This window comes from Scyliorhinus torazame, chromosome 11 (assembly GCF_047496885.1).
Source record: "Scyliorhinus torazame isolate Kashiwa2021f chromosome 11, sScyTor2.1, whole genome shotgun sequence".
Lineage (NCBI taxonomy): Eukaryota > Metazoa > Chordata > Chondrichthyes > Carcharhiniformes > Scyliorhinidae > Scyliorhinus > Scyliorhinus torazame.
The window spans coordinates 223889189-223908666 of record NC_092717.1 but is presented as its reverse complement, the minus strand read 5'-3'; the positions used below and the strand labels follow the sequence as shown (position 1 = coordinate 223908666).

General features: G+C 47.8%; 1 protein-coding gene across 1 annotated transcript in view; it reads right to left on the bottom strand.

The window, feature by feature from the left end:
- Positions 1–539: 539 nt before the first annotated feature.
- Positions 540–19478, bottom strand: part of rab31 (RAB31, member RAS oncogene family) — a 109027-nt gene continuing 90088 nt past the window's right edge. Inside the window, exon 7 of the mRNA XM_072468371.1 lies at positions 540–3925. Within this exon, the coding sequence (XP_072324472.1) occupies positions 3828–3925 (98 nt within the window). The 3' untranslated portion in view covers positions 540–3827. The remainder of the gene's footprint in view (positions 3926–19478) is intronic.

The following is a 19478-nucleotide window of genomic DNA, read 5'->3' as shown; positions in this document are numbered from 1 at the left end:
TCTTTATCATTGTCACAAAGGGATGTGGCTACATTCAAACTGTGCCACGCTGGGGCCTGCACAGAACGTCCCATCGCAAGCCCGAGGCTGCTGCTGGAAAGTTCTCCACCATAGATCATAGAATTACAGTGCAGAAGGAGGCCATTCGGCCCATCAAGTCTGCACCGGCTCTTGGAAAGAGCACCCTACCCAAGCCCATACCATCCTATCCACATAACCCAGTAACCCCATTCAACCAACACTAACGGCAATTTTGGGCACTAAGGGCAATTTATCATGGCCAATCCACCTAACCTGCACATCTTTGGACTGTGGGAGGAAACCGGAGCACCCGGAGGAAACCCACAAACACACGGGGAGAACGTGCAGACTCCACACTGACAGTGACCCAGCGGGGAATCGACCCTCGGACTCTGGCGCTGTGAAGCCACAGTGCTAGCCACTTATGCTACAATTAGAACCATTCCAGAAGCTGAATGCTGTGCGCGGCCCATAATTGTCTGCCTATGCAATAAATACCCAATGATCAGACAAGCTAATTGTTATGAAAGGTTGTTTATTGAATGTACATTGAAACAGCTCACCTTCAGCAACACAATGTTAATGGTATTACTATACAGTATTAGTGATTAGAATAACACAGAATTGTACCCATTTAATTGACATGTACTACATGGGGCCAGCCCAATCTAAAAAATAACACACATTTTAATTGAAAATGCATTAAAATAGTTACACTTGGCTGACAGAATACCCAAATTGGTGCCAACAAGTCTGATCATGAAAAGCCCTGTGATTATGATGGAGCAGTTACACAGATACAAGTTCTTCAACTTGTGTACTAATAGATTTCTTCGGAACTGCAGCCAAGTTTCCCTTTCGACATCCAACGCCATTCAAAAAAAAAACAACACATTTTTGCAACTTTTCCATAATTCCGATTGAACCAAAAACAAAATCTCGTTGGGATGTTGTTACACAGCAAGTTACACCAAAGAATAAAGGTGCGATTATTCAGCAATTCTGCACAATCGATGATCGCAGGGCTATTAACCTGAAATAATTAAAGATAATAATGGCAGCAGATGCTCAATTATTCTGAAACAAAGCAGTCCAATAATTGTATAAGTTGTTGGTTCATATCAATAATCTGGGTTGCACAAACACGGTGAGCCATCTTGGTGGAATACAGAGCTGTCGTTATTGTGCCGCATTGTGGAGGGAGGAGATGAAGGTTTGTGCCAAGTCCACCTGTATGACCAGTTGGCAATCTGAGCCAGCTTTCACAGGAAGGTGCTGAGCAGGAGCCACGTGATTCTCCACAAAGACGTGAAGAATGGCAATGAAGGTACAGTTCCCCCCCATGCTACCTTTGTATTCTCCCTAATGGCCAACAACAGAAGGCTTTCACAGAAACCTAGAAGTATGGTACTCACCTGCCTCTTGGGCAAGGTGACGCATCGCCCATTGGATTAAAATAAATGAGCAAGAGACCAAAAACGTAAACGTCATACAAAATATGACAAAGCCTTTGATTTGTATCGTGCGTTCATTTGAATAATGCCCTGGAATAAAACCAATTTACTATTCCAGGTTGCACCCTTCTCAAGGATGGGTAATAAATGCTGGCCTTGCCTGCAATGCTCACACCCCAGGGGATGATTTTTAAAAAAAATCAATTTAGTGATGCATTGTTACAGAAAGTTTTACTGTTGCAAACAGGTTACGATCAGGGCAGCACGGTGGCGCAGTGGTTAGCACTGCTGCCTCACGGCGCCGAGGTCCCAGGTTCGATCCCGGCTATGGGTCACTGTCCGTGTGGAGTTTGCACATTCTCCCCGTGTCTGCGTGGGTTTCGCCCCCACACCTCAAAGATGTGCAGGGAAGGTGGATTGGCCACGCTAAATTGTCCCTTTATTGGAAAAAATGAATTTGGTACTCTAAATTTTTAAAACATGATTACCGATCATTGAATTCAATTGATTTCTGATACACTTTTGCGACCCTGGAACAAAATCTGTGCAACATGAAGCAAAACACTTCACGCTGCACTGGAATGTCATGATTGTCACTGCAGTCCTGCTCATGTAATGGAACCAAACTCTTTTAAAAAGGTTGGAAATGTCTATGCTACTGGCAACTTACAATTATTCTGCATGTTTCCACTTGAAAATAGTTTAAAGAAGTAATGAGGGGCCGGCACCATTGATATCGAGCACCAAATGATGCTGCAGGCATTTTAAACATTGGAAACCCACCAAGAGTTACATTAATACAGTACCCGTCCCCTTCATAGCGATGTGCCAGAAGCAAGAAACACAGTTGGAATGAATTTATATTTTAATAAATGGAACCCGATAATAAATTCCAGTCCATAATGGTTAAAAGTAAATGGTCGGAGCTCGGAATAGAACAATGTTTTGTCAACGCCAAGGACTAAACAAGAACAACAGGTGGAATTTTATGATCCTACCGAAGTCGATGGACTTTTGAACAGCTCGCCACATTTTCCGGCTAATGGGGTGTAAACTTCTGCCCAGTGGGGGAAATCCCTCCAGAGCCCCAATCACTGCTGAGTTACTATTGAGCTGAGTTACTATTGAGCGTCACACCATTGCTTCATTATGCTAACGTGATCACTTCTCAAATACTGTCAACCCAATATAAGATTTTGCTACTATCAAAGAAAGAGAATGGGCTGCTGGAAGTGGATGGTACGTTATCTCATTGCGATGCCAACTGATAACTGATGGGATAACGTCCTTTCTAATAGAGACGGGGAGAAATAAACCTGCCCTCCCACGTTAACAACTCTTCAACATGATTGGCTGAGGAGATACACAGTTATTTGCCCTATTCACACGGATCCCAGATTCCCTGTCGATCCCAGATTCCCTGTTGAAAGTGCGGTGCCGTTTCAATCTTCCACTTGCAGCAACTTGTCATGCATTGGTTCCGCTCCTGTACCTGCCAGTGGGAGTCACTGGTTAGTGAGCAGAAATGATAATCTTGATTGATATTCTCCTCCTGATTCCAAAGCTGATGAAGCCAGCTGCGTCTCCCCCCTCCCCCCCGCCTCCCCCTCATGGAGACCAGCATACAGTGCAGGTCAAGGGCCAATCAGGGATGTTCCGGCTCTTCAGAACCTACTGGTACACAAGGCAATTCATTTTCCCACCAAGCCCATAGGATTACCCAAGCAATAATTTTCATCTTTGGATGGCCATCTGTATTAACACTTTTAAACATGGGGCGCGGAGGAAGCAGCCAGAATTTAGTTTGGACCGTGATTCACGGCCATTTCGTCAGGTTTTGTTTTGTTATTATTAATCAGCTCGGAATAAATAACGAGACCATTTAAGTAATGTGCAACGGGGACGACCCGAGGGCTGTGCACATAAATTAGGTTTCCCCCCCGAGGAAGTTCAATTAGCTTCTGGCCGCTTACAACTGAGAGTGGGCACAAAAAGCGGAACGGACCTCAGTCACCTGGCTCGGAAAGGCAAGAGGAGGGGGCCAGGAAAAAAGTCAGAAGGAAGGAGAACAACAAAAAGAACAACTGGCATTTCAACATTTTCATTCATAGTGCAGATATCCTCTCTGAAAATTCTTACAGTAACGTCATGAAATCAGGACAACAGTGTGTTGGAATGAAAGCGTCAGCAGCCCCAAGCACTGATAAATAACCTCAAGACTGCTAAATAATTCAAACAATAACACACAAATAAATGTTTCTTTTCTCGGTTTTCCCCCCTGTACGGCTGCTTCGTTATGATGATGTTGACTCAACGTTACTTGGGGTTTGGTCGCTCAACACAGTCGGCTGCTCAGCAGCAACGCTTGGTCGGTCGTACCTGGTGTCTTCCAACTTTGAAAGCTCCGTTGCTATTAATCTGGGAAGGATCCAAAGGCGGGATTTGTTCACCTGAAAAAGAACAGTCGGAACATTCGTGATCACTGGAGTTGTCCATGGGGACAATCAGTTTTGAAAATTTCCAGATTTTGGGTTCACTGAAATGACACGAGTGGTTCCTGTGCCCCGATACAAGGCACGCAATTAATGTTATAAATGTGGTGTTCTTTGTGTTGCTAAATTCAGGATGGTTGGCGTCGTGTTCACAAAGACCAAAAAATAGCTTTAAATTGAACAAAGCTATAAATTTCTTAACACTACTAATTTGGATTCAACACTTGCTCCTACATAATAGTTGATAATTAACATATAATCTACACACATCTACTACAAATTGCTACACTATAATAAACTATGATCCGCTCTCACTCACTATCTTTCCTTCAGTCTGTGCTCTAGCTATCTCCTTCACTTCTCTCCCATCAATGTCTTATATACTTGTAACTCTAGCTCCCTCTAGTGGCTGATCTAGACATTTCCTTAACGCTTGCAGTTCTTACATTTATAATAATACCACAATAAACTTGTTCCCCCCCCCGCCACCCCGTCTCTTCACAATGAGCGATTTGCATTTCATCTTTGGGTTGTGGGAGCGAAACCACGCAAACACAAACACGGGGAGAATGTGGAAACTTCACACGGACAGTGACCCAGAGCTGAGGCAGCAGTGCTAAGCACTGCGCCACCGTGCTGCCAAAAAGGGCTCAAAATTGACGTTGAGTCAGAATAACATTGGGTGTGGCCTAATCTGCCTGATCAAACAGCTTGCGGAAAATGACCCGATTCCTCACATTACAGCGACTTGGGAACTTGGCCAAGAAAGTCCCCAGCAGAACAATGCAGAACTGCGACCTCTCAGTATTTAATTGTCTCTTGAGAGAAATAAACTCTCCGCTATGTGTAAGCTTATACTTCATGGAGTGAAAATACGCAGCTGGCCTGCAATGCAGAGAAGTCTGCAGCAGGTTACACTGCCAGGTGATTTCCCCGGGACTGCATCTATTCTCTTCACAATTCAGCAAACAGCTAGAGGTTTCCAGGAATGAGAGAGCAATTTAAAACAGAGCTAAAGAGCAGACTGACAAACACTTTATGCTGCGATGATTTGATACCTGCCCCGGAAGGAAAACAAATCTTTTGTGTTCAAAAACATCTCACAAGAAAGACAAAATGCCATTGCTTCCCTTATTACTGAAATCGTGACGTTCAAAAAAACTGAAAGCCATTTCAATCAAATTTCAGCCGGGGGGGGGGGGGGCGGGGTTGATTTTCTGCATAATATATGGTGCAGACTTGTTCTGTTTGGTTTCTACATCTGCATTCATTTCTGAGGCACAAGCAATAGCTTTGATTAATCTCCAGAGTCATGCTCCGCAGTCATGAACCTACATCAACGATCATCGGCCATTCTTAAGACATGTTCCCATATTAAAAAAAATAAAGCATCCAAACAAATGCTCATGATTCCCCAGTTAAACTTTTTAAAAAAATAATAAACAAGCAGATATAATTACTGGGAACAAGCCAGCCAGCCAAATCTCACCTCTGATTAAAAGCACAGTTTTATTATGAGTGAAGATTGGCTTACCCTGCCATATTCTACAGAATCGGCAATATCTGACCAGTTATTCCACAGATCATATTAAATTGAAATAAGATGGGTGGTACAGTGGTTAGCACTGCTGTCTCAAGGTGCCGAGGACCCAGGTTTGATCCCGGCCCCAGATCACTGTCCATGTGGAGTTTGCACATTCTCCCCGTGTTTGGGTGGGTTTCGCCCCCACAAAAATTTTTCTAAAATATAAATTTAGAGTACCCAATTCATTTTTTCCAATTAAGGGGCAATTTAGCGTGGCCAATCCACCTAGCCTGCACATCTTTGGGTTGTGGGGGCGAAACCCACGCAAACACGGGGAGAATGTGCAAACTCCACACGGACAGTGACCCTGAGCCGGGATCGAACCTGGGACCTCGGCGCCGTGAGGCTGCAGGGCTAACCCACTGCGCCACCATGCTGCCCTTCCCACAACCCAAAGATGTGCAGGGTAGGTGGATTGGCCACGCTAAATTGCCCCTTAATTGGAATTTTAAAAAAATTTGAAATAAGATGCATTTATCCCACTGACCTCAAGTTTGGGATTCCTGAGAGACTGGGTTCTGTTCCTCTTCATGAGGCATGTTTGTGCCCTATTTTTTGGTGCATAAGACAAGATTTTCTTTGCCTCCAGATTAGGCCTCATCTTCGATACCACTTTATCTACCGTTTAAGTTAATGATCTTTATTGTCACAAGTAGGCTTGCATTAACACTGCAATGAAGTTACAGTGAAAATCCCCTAGTCACCACACCCCGGCGCCTGTTCGGGTACACAGAGGGAGAATTCAGAATGTCCAATTCACCTAACAAGCACGTCTTTCGGGACTTGAGGGAGGAAACCGAAGCAGCCGGAGGAAACCCACGCAGACACGGAGAGAACATGGAGACTACACACAGACTGTGACCCAAGCCGGGAATCGAACCTGGGACCCTGGCGCTGTGAAGCCACAGTGCTAACCACTGTGCCACGCCCATTTATGTACCGGCGCCTGATTAAGAAATCCAGGTAAAGCCATGCCTCATACCAAATGCCTCCTGTCAGTTCATGGCAATTTTGTACAATAGTATTCAAGCTAGACGTCGTGAAATATGCTGAAGAAAATGGCGGGAACATGGCTGTGTACCACCAATATGGAGTCAGTGATGAAAAATGTTCGGTGCAAGGAGAAGGTTGTGTTGCTGATCAAAAAAGCAAACGATCTAAAACCAGGTGGACTAACATCAAACAGAGTTTGGAAGAATACGTATTAACAAAACGAGCTGCCTGCCGTGGGTTAAATACAGTTCAGCTCCATCTGAAAGCTGGACAGGTTGCTGCAGACTTTGGAATTACAGTTTGTAGTGGCCACCTGTCGTGGTGTTTCCGTTTTATGGAACGTATGGGACAATATGCCTGAAGAGGTGATTATGAACTGATTAATCAAAGCTGGGATTATCAACAGAGCAGAGAAAATTGAGGCTCAGCCAGAGGAAGGCTATGACATGAAAATGAAAATCACTTATTGTCACAAGTAGGCTTCAAATGAAGTTACTGTGAAAAGCCCCTAGTCGCCACATTCCGGCACCTGTTCGGGGAGGTTGTTACGGGAATTGAACCGTGCTGCTGGCCTGCCTTGGTCTGCTTTCAAAGGCAGCGATTTAGCCCTGTGCTAAACAGTAAAGAGAACATTACACCTTCCCTCAGTCTTGAGCTAGCGGCAAACCTCCACTCAGAAATAAGTCAAAGAAGTCAAAGGGTTCTCTGCTGTACAGTAAAGTGTGAAAGTCAGTGATTCATGTGCTCATACACAGTTTCACAATTGTCTTGAGAGCCACAACTGATATAAGTTTATCATTGTCCTAGCAGTGTCAGGTGAGAGTTGGTGTGTGTGTGCATGTTTGCGTGGGGTGTGTGCGCATGTATGTGTGTGTGTGTGTGGGGTGTGTGGGGTGCGTGTGTGTATGGGGTGTGGGTGTGTGCGTGGGGTGGGTGTGTGCGTGTATATGTGTGGGGTGTGTGTGGGGGGGGAGGGGGAAGTGTGTATGTGTGTGGGGTGTGTGTGTGTATGAAGGGTGTGTGGTTGTGGGGTGTGGTGTGTGTGTGTGTGCATGTGCGTCCCCTCCCGACGAAGGTATTCCCCTGCCTTCCTACCTTTTCAACAACTTCGGTGAAAAAACAGCATTCAGTCTCTTGCCCACTTTCCAATGTCAGGGTATTATGACGGTGAGGTGGATTGATGCCCTTAACCGCTGCTTATTTGAGCATATTTGAGCATAGGCCTAGGGGTGCACATCCCTGTGGGCACCTTACTCACTGACCGTACGGTTGGGAATGGAGGGCAGGGGGGGTTGGGCAGGAATTTTGGGAGAATCCGACATCTATTATAACCCACCCCTCCCCATCCCGACCAAAAACACACTGGCTGGGAGGGGCAGGAGGGGGAATCATAAAGTCCACCCCAGGATTTTGGCCCAGCGACAGAACGGCAAAGTAGTTCCAAACCAGGTTAGTGTGTGGCTCGGAGAAAAACTTGCAGGTGATGGTGTACCCATTCATGTATCTGGTGCCCCTGTCCTCGGTAGGGTCACAGGTTTGGAAGGTGCAGTTGAAGGTGCCTTGGTAAGTTGCTGCAGTGCATCCTGCTGATGGTACGCACTGTTGTCACTGTGCATCGATGGTGAGGGGAGATAAGGTGCTGAATTCTATGTTTCTGAAACAAAGTGTTGATGCCAACACAGAATTCGTGGACTTTTCCGACATAACAACTGGTGCCACACCTGGACCGATTCCCCTATTGAGGGGCTAGCACCGGTGCCGCGTGGAACACAATCGATTCCAATGGAAAACGGCGCGGGATTCGCCGGGTCTGTGATTGACACTCGGGAGGCTGACAAGCTGCAGGCGCACACACACATTACAATCCCCACACACTTATCCCAGCCAACAAGATGGCACTGGTTGCGCTGGAGGGTGCCCATACAGCTGATGGGTTATCTGGGGCTAGAGGGCACTCAGGGGGTTGGCACTAGATTCAAAGTGGGCTGTTAACAGCGTGCACAGCTGCATAGCTGCCTTTGCTCCGCAGAATTCCCAGCCTCTGACCTGCTCTTGGAACTGTAGTATTTAGATGGCCGATCCAGCTCAGTTTGTGGTCAATGGTAACTCCCAGAAAGTTGGTAGTGGAGGATTCAGCACAGGCAATGTCAAGGGCAATTTTCTACATTGCCAAGTCAGCATGGCTTTCTGAAGGGGAAATCATGTTTGACAAAATTACTGGAATTCTTTGAGGATGTAACTGGGAGAGTTGCTGGAGGGGAGCCAATGGCTGTTGTTTATTTGGACTCCCAGAAGCTTTTCGACAAAGTCCCAAATAAGAGATTAGCGTGTAAAATTGAGGTGCATGGGATTAGGGGTAGTATACTGAGGTGGACAGAAAACTGGTTGGCAGACAGGAAACAAAGAGTAGGAATAAATGGGTCTTTTTCCAAATAGCAGGCTGTGACTAGTGGGGTAACCACAGGGATCTGCGCTATTCACGATATGTATATATTAATGATTTAGGTGAGGGAACTAAATGTAATAACTCCAAATTTGCTGATGACACAAAACTGGGTGGGATGGTGAGCTGTGAGGAGGATGCAATAAAGTAGACAAATGGGAGGTTGGCCTTCACAGTGAGAGGATTCGAGTACAGGAGCAGGGATGTCTTGCTTGAGTTATACAGGGCCTTGTTGAGGCCACAACTGGAATATTGTGTGCAGTATTAGTCTCCTTGGAAGGATGTTCTAGCTGTAGAGGGAGTGCAGCGAAGGTTTACTAGACTGATTCCTGTGATGGCGGGACTGATGTATAAGGAGAGATTGAGTTGGTTAGGATTGTATTCGCTGGAGTTCAGAAGAATGAGGAGAGATCACATAGCAACCTAAAAATTCTAACAGGACTGGACAGGGTCGATGCAAGAAGGATGTTCTCGATGGCAGCACGGTAGCACAATGGTTAGCACTGTTGCTTCACAGCTCCAGGGTCCCAGGTTCGATTCCAGCTTGGGTCACAGTCGGTGCGGAGTCTGCGCATCCTCCCCGTGTGTGCGTTGGGTTCCTCCGGGTGCTCCGGTTTCCTCCCACAGTCCAAAGATGTGCAGGTTAGATGGATTGGCCATGATAAATTGCCCTTAGTGTCCAAAAGGATTGGATTGGGTGGGGTTATTGGGTTGTTGGGATAGGGTGGAGATGTGGGCTTGGGTAGGGTGCTCTTTCCAAGGGCCGATGCAGACTCAATGAGCCGAATGGCCTCCTTCTGCACTGTAAAGTTTATGATTCTATGATGGTGGGGTTATCCAGAACCAGGGAGTCACAGTCTGAGGATACAAGGTGGACCATTTGGGACAGAGATGCGGAGAAATTTCTTCACCTAGAGAGTGGTGAGCCTGTGGAATTCGCTACACTATGTTTTCAAGAAGCAGTTAGATCAAAGCACTTGAGGCAAAGGGGATCAAAGGATATAGGAGGAAGGGTGGGAACAAGCTGTTGAGTTGGATGATCAGCCATGATCAGCTTGACTGGGAGCACGAGACTTCAGGACTGCTGCCAGAATGTTGTCAGGACCCATAGCCTTTGCAGCATCCTGTGCTATTTGTGGAGACTCCTACTCCAGTTAGTTGTTTAATTGCCCACCACCAGATAGTGATCATAGATTATCATAGAATTTACAGTGCAGAAGGAGGCCATTCGGCCCATCGAGTCTGCACTGGCTCTTGGAAAGAGCACCCTACCCAAGGTCAACACCTCCACCCTATCCCCATAACCCAGTGACCCCACCCAACATTAAGGGCAATTTTGGGCACTAAGGGCAATTTATCATTGGCAATCCACCTAACCTGCACATCTTTGGACTGTGGGTGGAAACCGGAGCACCCGGAGGAAACCCACGCACACACGGGGAGGATGTGCAGACTCCGCACAGACAGTGACCCAAGCCGGAATCGAACCTGGGACCCTGGAGCTGTGAAGCAATTGTGCTATCCACAATGCTACCAAAACAAAGAACAAAGAACAAAGAAATGTACAGCACAGGAACAGGCCCTTCGGCCCTGCAAGCCCGTGCCGACCATGCTGCCCGACTAAACTACAATCTTCTACACTTCCTGGGTCCGTATCCCTCTATTCCCATCCTATTCATGTATTTGTCAAGATGCCCCTTAAATGTCACTATCGTCCCTGCTTCCACCACCTCCTCCGGTAGCGAGTTCCAGGCACCCACTACCCTCTGCGTAAAAAACCTGCCTCGTACATCTACTCTAAACCTTGCCCCTCTCACCTTAAACCTATGCCCCCTAGTAATTGACCCCTCTACCCTGGGGAAAAGCCTCTGACTATCCACTCTGTCTATGCCCCTCATAATTTTGTATACCTCTATCAGGTCTCCCCTCAACCTCCTTCATTCCAGTGAGAACAAACCGAGTTTATTCAACCGCTCCTCATAGCTAATGACCTCCATACCAGGCAACATTCTGGTAAATCTCTTCTGCACCCTTTCTAAAGCCTCCACATCCTTCTGGTAGTGTGGCGACCAGAATTGAACACTATACTCCAAGTGTGGCCTAACTAAGGTTCTATACAGCTGCAACATGACTTGCCAATTTTTGTACACAATGCCCCGGCCAATGAAGGCAAGCATGCCGTATGCCTTCTTGACTACCTTCTCCACCGGTGTTGCCCCTTTCAATGACCTGTGGACCTGTACTCCTAGATCTCTTTGACTTTCAATATTCTTGAGGGTTCAACCATTCACTGTATATTCCCTACCTGCATTAGACCTTCCAAAATGCATTACCTCACATTTGTCCGGATTAAGCTCCATCTGCCATCTCTCCGCCCAAGTCTCCAAACAATCTAAATCCTGCTGTATCCTCCGACAGTCCTCGTCGCTATCCGCAATTCCACCAACCTTTGTGTCGTCTGCAAACTTACTAATCAGACCAGTTACATTTTCCTCTAAATCATTTATATATACTACAAAGAGCAAAGGTCCCAGCACTGATCCCTGTGGAACACCACTGGTCACAGCCCTCCAATGAGAAAAGCATCCTTCCATTGCTACTCTCTGCCTTCTATGGCCTAGCCAGTTCTGTATCCACCTTGCCAGCTCACCCCTGATCCCGTGTGATTTCACCTTTTGTACTAGTCTACCATGAGGGACCTTGTCAAAGGCCTTACTGAAGTCCATATAGACAACATCCACTGCCCTACCTGCATCAATCATCTTAGTGACCTCCCCTTCACAAAACCGTGCTGCCTCTCACTAATACGTCCATTTGCTTCCAAATGGGAGTAGATCCTGTCTCGAAGAATTCTCTCCAGTAATTTCCCTACCACTGAAGTAAGGCTCACCGGCCTGTAGTTCCCGGGATTATCCTTGCTACCCTTCTTAAACAGAGGAACAACATTGGCTATTCTCCAGTCCTCCGGGACATCCCCTGAAGACAGCGAGGATCCAAAGATTTCTGTCAAGGCCTCAGCAATTTCCTCTCCAGCCTCCTTCAGTATTCTGGGGTAGATCCCATCAGGCCCTGGGGACTTATCTACCTTAATATTTTTTAAGACACCCAACACCTCGTCTTTTTGGATCTCAATGTGACCCAGGCTATCTACACGCCCTTCTCCAGACTCAACATCTACCAATTTCTTCTCTTTGGTGAATACTGATGCAAAGTATTCATTTAGTACCTCGCCCATTTCCTCTGGCTCAACACATAGATTCCCTTGCCTGTCCTTCAGTGGGCCAACCCTTTCCCTGGCTACCCTCTTGCTTTTTATGTACGTGTAAAAAGCCTTGGGATTTTCCTTAACCCTATTTGCCAATGACTTTTCGTGACCCCTTCTAGCCCTCCTGACTCCTTGCTTAAGTTCCTTCCTACTTTCCTTATATTCCTCGCAGGCTTCGTCTGTTCCCAGCCTTTTAGCCCTGACAAATGCCTCCTTTTTCTTTTTGACGAGGCCTACAATATCTCTCGTCATCCAAGGTTCCCGAAAATTGCCGTATTTATCCTTCTTCCTCACAGGAACATGCCGGTCCTGAATTCCTTTCAACTGCCACTTGAAAGCCTCCCACATGTCAGATGTTGATTTGCCCTCAAACATCCGCCCCCAATCTATGTTCTTCAGTTCCCGCCTAATATTGTTATAATTAGCCTTCCCCCAATTTAGCACATTCATCCTCGGACCACTCTTATCCTTGTCCACCAGTACTTTAAAACTTACTGAATTGTGGTCACTGTTACTGAAATGCTCCCCTACTGAAACATCTACCACCTGGCCGGGCTCATTCCCCAATACCAGGTCCAGTACCGCCCCTTCCCTAGTTGGACTGTCTACATATTGTTTTAAGAAGCCCTCCTGGATGCTCCTTACAAACTCCGCCCCGTCTAAGCCCCTGGCACTAAGTGAGTCCCAGTCAATATTGGGGAAGTTGAAGTCTCCCATCACCACAACCCTGTTGTTTTTACTCTTTTCCAAAATCTGTCTACCTATCTGCTCCTCTACCTCCCGCTGGCTGTTGGGAGGCCTGTAGTAAACCCCCAACATTGTGACTGCACCCTTCTTATTCCTGATCTCTACCCATATAGCCTCACTGCCCTCTGAGGTGTCCTCTCGCAGTACAGCTGTGATATTCTCCCGAACCAGTAGCAGAACTCCGCCTCCCCTTTTACATCCCCCTCTATCCCGCCTGAAACATCTAAATCCTGGAACGTTTAGCTGCCAATCCTGCCCTTCCCTCAACCAGGTCTCTGTAATGGCAACAACATCATAGTTCCAAGTACTAATCTAAGCTCTAAGTTCATCTGCCTTACCCGTAATACTTCTTGCATTAAAACATATGCACTTCAGGCCACCAGACCCGCTGTGTTCAGCAACTTCTCCCTGTCTGCTCTGCCTCAGAGCCACACTGTCCCTATTCCCTAGTTCTCCCTCAATGCTCTCACCTTCTGACCTATTGCTCCCGTGCCCACACCCCTGCCATACTAGTTTAAACCCTCCCGTGTGACACTAGCAAACCTCGCGGCCAGGATATTTATGCCTCTCCGGTTTAGATGCAACCCGTCCTTCTTATACAGGTCACACCTGCCCCGGAAGAGCTCCCAGTGGTCCAGATAACGGAAACCCTCCCTCCTACACCAGCTGTTTAGCCACGTGTTTAGCTGCTCTATCTTCCTATTTCTAGCCTCACTGGCACGTGGCACAGGGAGTAATCCCGAGATTACAACCCTCGAGGTCCTGTCTTTTAACTTTCTGCCTAGCTCCCTGAACTCCTGCTGCAGGACCTCATGCCCCTTCCTGCCTATGTTGTTAGTACCAATATGTACAACGACCTCTGCCTGTTTGCCCTCCCCCTTCAGGATGCCCTCTACCCGTTCGGAGACATCCTGGACCCTGGCACCAAGGAGGCAACATACCATCCTGGAGTCTCTTTCACGTCCACAGAAGCGCCTATCTGTGCCCCTGACTATAGAGTCCCCTATTACTATTACTCTTCTGCGCTTTGACCCTCCCTTCTGAACATCAGAGCCAGCCGTGATGCCACTGCTCTGGCTACTGATGTTTTCCCCTGATAGGCTATCCCCCCCGACAGTATCCAAAGGGATATATCTGTTCGAGAGGGGGACAACCACAGTGGATTCCTGCACTGACTGCCTGCCCTTTCTGGTGGTCACCCATTTCTCTGCCTGCACCTTGGGTGTGACCACATTTACATAACTGCGATCTATGACGCTTTCCGCCACCTGCATGCTCCTAAGTGCATCCAATTGCTGCTCCAACCGTAGCTATTATTTCACTGGAACAGTAATCCAAAGACCCAGGCTAACAGTAACATCCTTTTATGCTTGTGGATGGGATTAGCTCCCTTCGCAGATACAGTGGTGCACAGTAGTCCAATGTATAGTCCTCTCATTCTACTCTTAAGGTGCAGATAATGGGACCAAATACTTTAACTCCTCTCAGAAGTCCCCAAAAAATCAGCCTCTGATTCTCCCAACAATCTTAAGTGTACGATGTTTGAGATATCCTGGGATAATCAAGGCTATTTCTCTGGCGATCGTTTTTGAATTATTCCACCTATGCCATACCTGTATCTATGACAGGCCAACATAATGACATCATTTTCCGTGATATCATTTGACAGACCATTTTAAGGTGATCTTTATTCATACTTAGGAATAAATCAATTTATAACTAAACAAACACAGACAACATGGAGTAAAGCTGGCAGGATAACTGGCAAACAATCTCATCCACCGCCAGCACGTATCGGATGGTTGCAAACAAGGTAGATCAACTTTCCGATGTGTGTAGTTGGTAAGATTGCAGTCAGCAAAGTTCGAACGAAGGTCAAAAGGTCTATACTCACAGAAACAATCTTCACCGAGCTGATAACAGAAAGGCAAATTCAACAACAACTGGTGAAATGATGATGTCACCACTGAAGAAACATTAAAATCATTAAAACAAATCAAAATAACAGGCAAGAGGACAGTGACACAACAGGCTTTTCAATCCTATCTGAAATTCTCAGGGGATTACCTCCTTCAAGATCAATTGCCATGAGCCTATGTTCCACTAGCTGTCTGAATCGACACAGTGTTCGTTATATTGCCTCATTGTGGTCACTGGATATGAACTTGCTGTTATTTTGGCTGCTTCAGTGCTATTTCCATTTAATAATAATATTGTCACAAGCAGGCTTCAATGAAGTTACTGTGAAAAGCCCCTAGTCGGCGCCTGTTCGGGGAGGCCGATACGGGAATTGAACCCACGCTGCTGGCATTGTTATGCATTGCAAGCCAGCTATTTAGCCCACTGTGCTAAACCAGCCCCTAGTCACTCCCTCCATTGGCAGTTGGCAATAGCCAGAGGTGTACAATGTGTGCGGGATAGCAGGCCAAACTGGAATCATGTTGCCACGATCAAAAACAAACTCTGACAAACTCCAATAAACAGGAACTTTGTTAATTCAAGAACAGAAATGTTGTGGCACTTGGAACTGTATCATGCCAAGGCATTATAATGTAAATAATCATTTAAAATGCATTGGGCTTGCATTTCCAGAGGTCCTGACGGGGAGCGAATGGGGTCCCGAGCCCATGCTTGTGCATTGACAAGACCAGCAGTGCAATCATCCATGTCACCGCCTCCTAGTTTGCCGCCTCTGCGTTTGCCATCCTAATAAGATGGGTGGGCTCCCAATGCTGTAGGCCCATTCAAAAGACCAGCAGCTCCACCAGGAGGAGGGGGTGCTGCTGAGGAAGGTCATGATTGCGAGGGGACTTCAGCACGGAGGTGCCATTGCAGGCATGGATCCAACTGAAGAATAATTAGGGCCAAAGCCCGTAAAAGCCCCTTTGGACTGGAGTGGTTTGGGCCACTGATGTGACCTTTCCTGCCCATTCCCCTATCATTAGATAAAGTGGGTCCACTGACCTGATGCAGGGAGGCCAACTCAATTGAATTAGAAACATACATGGAAAATAGATACTGGAGGAGGCCATTCGGTCCTTCGAGCCTGCCCCACCATTCATAACGATCATGGTTGATCATCAAGTTCAATACCCTGATCCTGCCTTCTCTTCATATCCCTTTAGCCCCAAGAGCTATATCAAACTCCTTCTTGAAATTACACAAAGGTTTCATCTCGACTGTTTTCTGTGGTAGCGAATTCCACAGGTTCACCACTCTCTGGGTGAAGAACCGTCTCCTTACCTTAGTCCTAAAAGGTTTACCCCTTATCCTCATGACCCCTAGTTCTGGACTCCCCCACCACCAGGAACATTCTTTCTGAATCTACCCAGTCTAATCCTGTTAGAATTTTGTACGTTTCTATGAGATCCCCTCTCACTCTTCTGAACTCCAATGAATAGAATCCTAATTGCAGGGGCTTCTTTAGCACAGTGGGCTAACCAGCTGGCTTGTAATGCAGAACAAGGCCAGCAATGCGGGTTCAATTTGTGTACCGGCCTCCCGGAACAGGCGCCGGAATGTGACGACTAGGGGCTTTTCACAGTAACTTCATTGAAGCCTACTTGTGACAATAAGCGATGATTATTAACCGACTTAGTTTCTCCTTATGTGTCACTCCTTCCATAGCAAGAACATCCTTCCTCAGATAAGGACACCAAACTGCCCACAATACTCCAGGTGTGGCCTCACCAATGCCGTATACAATTTCAGTAAAACATCTCTATTCCTATACTCAAACCCTCTCGCTATGAAGGCCAACGTGCCATTTGCCTCTTTACTGCCTGCTGTACCTGCGCGCTTACTTTCAGCGACTGATGCATGAGGATACCAAGGTCTCGCTGAGTATCCACCTCTCCCAATTTACACCCATTCAAATAATAATCTACCATTCTATTTTTGCTACTGAAGCAGATAACCTCACATTTATCCACATTATACTGCATCTACCTTGCATATGCCTACTCACTCAGCCTGTCCAAATGTTCCCCATTTTCCCAGCATTCCGCCCACCACCATCTCCTAGCCTGCCACCAGGCACAGTCTGCGCACTGAACTGGATCTTGAAAACCAGACAATAATTAATGAAAATGCCATTCATTTTTTTCCACGTTACAGTAACCTCAATAATCTATCACTGCCATGCACCCACTGAACTAATATCAACACAGAGCCAGATGAACAGTGCAACATCTTAAATCCTTATCCCTTTCAAAAATAAATCTTCCATTTTTCACATGCAGAACAGAAACTGGCTACCAAAAGCAAAGATCAGCTGACTTCTGCATATCAGTTGCCCTTTACAATCCGGAACAACAACCAGTTTACATACTCAATCGAGCTCGGAACATGGCTCATTTATACTTACATGGTGCAACATGAACTCATACGCAAGCAAACAAAAGGAATAAGTTCAGGTTTTATGCATTTTTTGGACTAGCCAGGTCATGAGTCTATACTTCCCCATTGCTTTCTCCATAGCAACATCTCGGCCAATCAGTGGGAGGCGGGGGTAATGTCAATCCAGAGACACAGGCTTGTACTCTGGGAACGTGGGTTCAAATCCCACCATGGCAGTGGGTGGAATTTGAATTTGATTGACCAAACTAAAATTGCAATTGAAAGAAAAGCTGGTCTTGGTAAAAGTGACTGTGAATCCGTTGTCGATTGTGGTAAAAGCCCATCTGGTTCACTAATGTCCTTTTGGAAAGGAAATTTGTTATCCTCACCTGGTCTGGCCTGCATGTGACTCCAGGGGCGAAATTCTCCGTAATCGGCGCGATGTCCGCCGACCGGCGCCAAAAACGCGCGAATCAGTCCGGCATCGCGCCGCCCCAAAGGTGCGGAATCCTCCGCATCTTGAGGGGCCGAGCCCTAACCTTGAGGGGCTAGGCCCGCGCCCGACTGATTTCCGCCCCGCCAGCTGGCGGGAAAGGCCTTTGGTGCCCCGCCAGCTGGTGCGGAAATGACTTTGTCGGGCGGCGCATGCGCGGGAGCATCAGCGGTCGCTCACGGCATCCCCGCGCATGCGCAGTGGAGGGGGTCTCTTCCGCCTCCACCATAGTGGAGACCATGGCGAAGGCGGAAGGAAAGAGTGCCCCCACGGCACAGGCCCGCCCGTGGATCGGTGGGCCCAGATTGCGGGCCAGGCCACCGTGGGGGCCCCCTCCGGGGCCAGATCACCCCGCGCCCCCCCCCCCCCCCCCCCCCGCAGGACCCCGGAGCCCGCCCGCGCCGCCTTGTCCTGCCGGTAAGAGAGGTGGTTCGATTCTCGCCGGCGGGGCAGGCATTCCAGCAGCGGGACTTCGGCCCATTCGGGCCGGAGAATCGCCGGGGGGGGGGGGGGGGGGGGGCGCGCCAACCGGCGCGGCGCGATTCCTGCCCCCGCCGGATATCCGGTGCCGGAGAATTCGGCAACCTGCGGTGGCGGGATTCACGCCAGCCCCCGGCGATTCTCCGACCCGGCGGGGGGTCGGAGAATCTCGCCCCAGATCCACAGCAACATGTTTGACTCTCAACCGCTTTCTGAAATGTCCGAACAAGCCATTCAGTTCAAGGGCAATTAAGGATGGGCAACAAACACTGCCTTGCCAGCAATATCCACATCTCTGAAAGAGTTTTCTAAAAAGTCGAATTGACAACCAATCAGCACCCTCTGTAGTCTAAATTATTGTGATCGTTAGAAATTTGGCATTCTTGAATTTGCCCTGATGAGTGCAATATGAAAAGCATCAGCAACGTGTCCCTCTTTTTGGGAAAAATCCTGAACCCCTTGTGTTGATTTTTAAGCCCCTGCTCGCTCAAGAAAATGACTATTTTTCTATTCCAATGTTACTAATATACATATTCTTGGTTAGTTGATCGATTTGCAAACTCTCTGCCCTGTCACCTTCAATGTCTAGAATTAGAAATTCTAATAGTCATGCAACATTGACGCAGAAATTCAGACCTTCATACCATGTTCCCATTCATTATATATGTCGCACACTAAAGACAAGGGGCGGGATTCTCTGCAATCGGCGCGATGTCCGCCGACCGGCGCCAAAAACGGCGCGAATCAGTACGGCATTGCACCGCCCCAAAGGTGCGGAATTCTCCACATCTTGAGGGGCCGAGCCCTCACCTTGAGGGGCTAGGCCCGCGCCGGACTGATTTCCGCCCCGCCAACTGGCGGGAAAGGCCTTTGGTGCCCCGCCAGCTGGCGCGGAAATTACTTTGCCGTGCGGCGCATGCGCGGGAGCGTCAGCGGCCGCTCACGGCATCCCCACGCATGCGCAGTGGAGGGGGTCTCTTCCGCCTCCGCCATAGTGGGGACCATGGCGAACGCGGAAGGAAAAGAGTGCCCCCACGGCACAGGCCTGCCCGCGGATTGGTGGGCCCCGATCGCGGGCCAGGCCACCGTGGAGCACCCCCCCGGGGCCAGATCGCCCCACGCCCCCCCCCCAGGAGCCCGCCCGCTCCACCTAGTCCCACCGGTAAG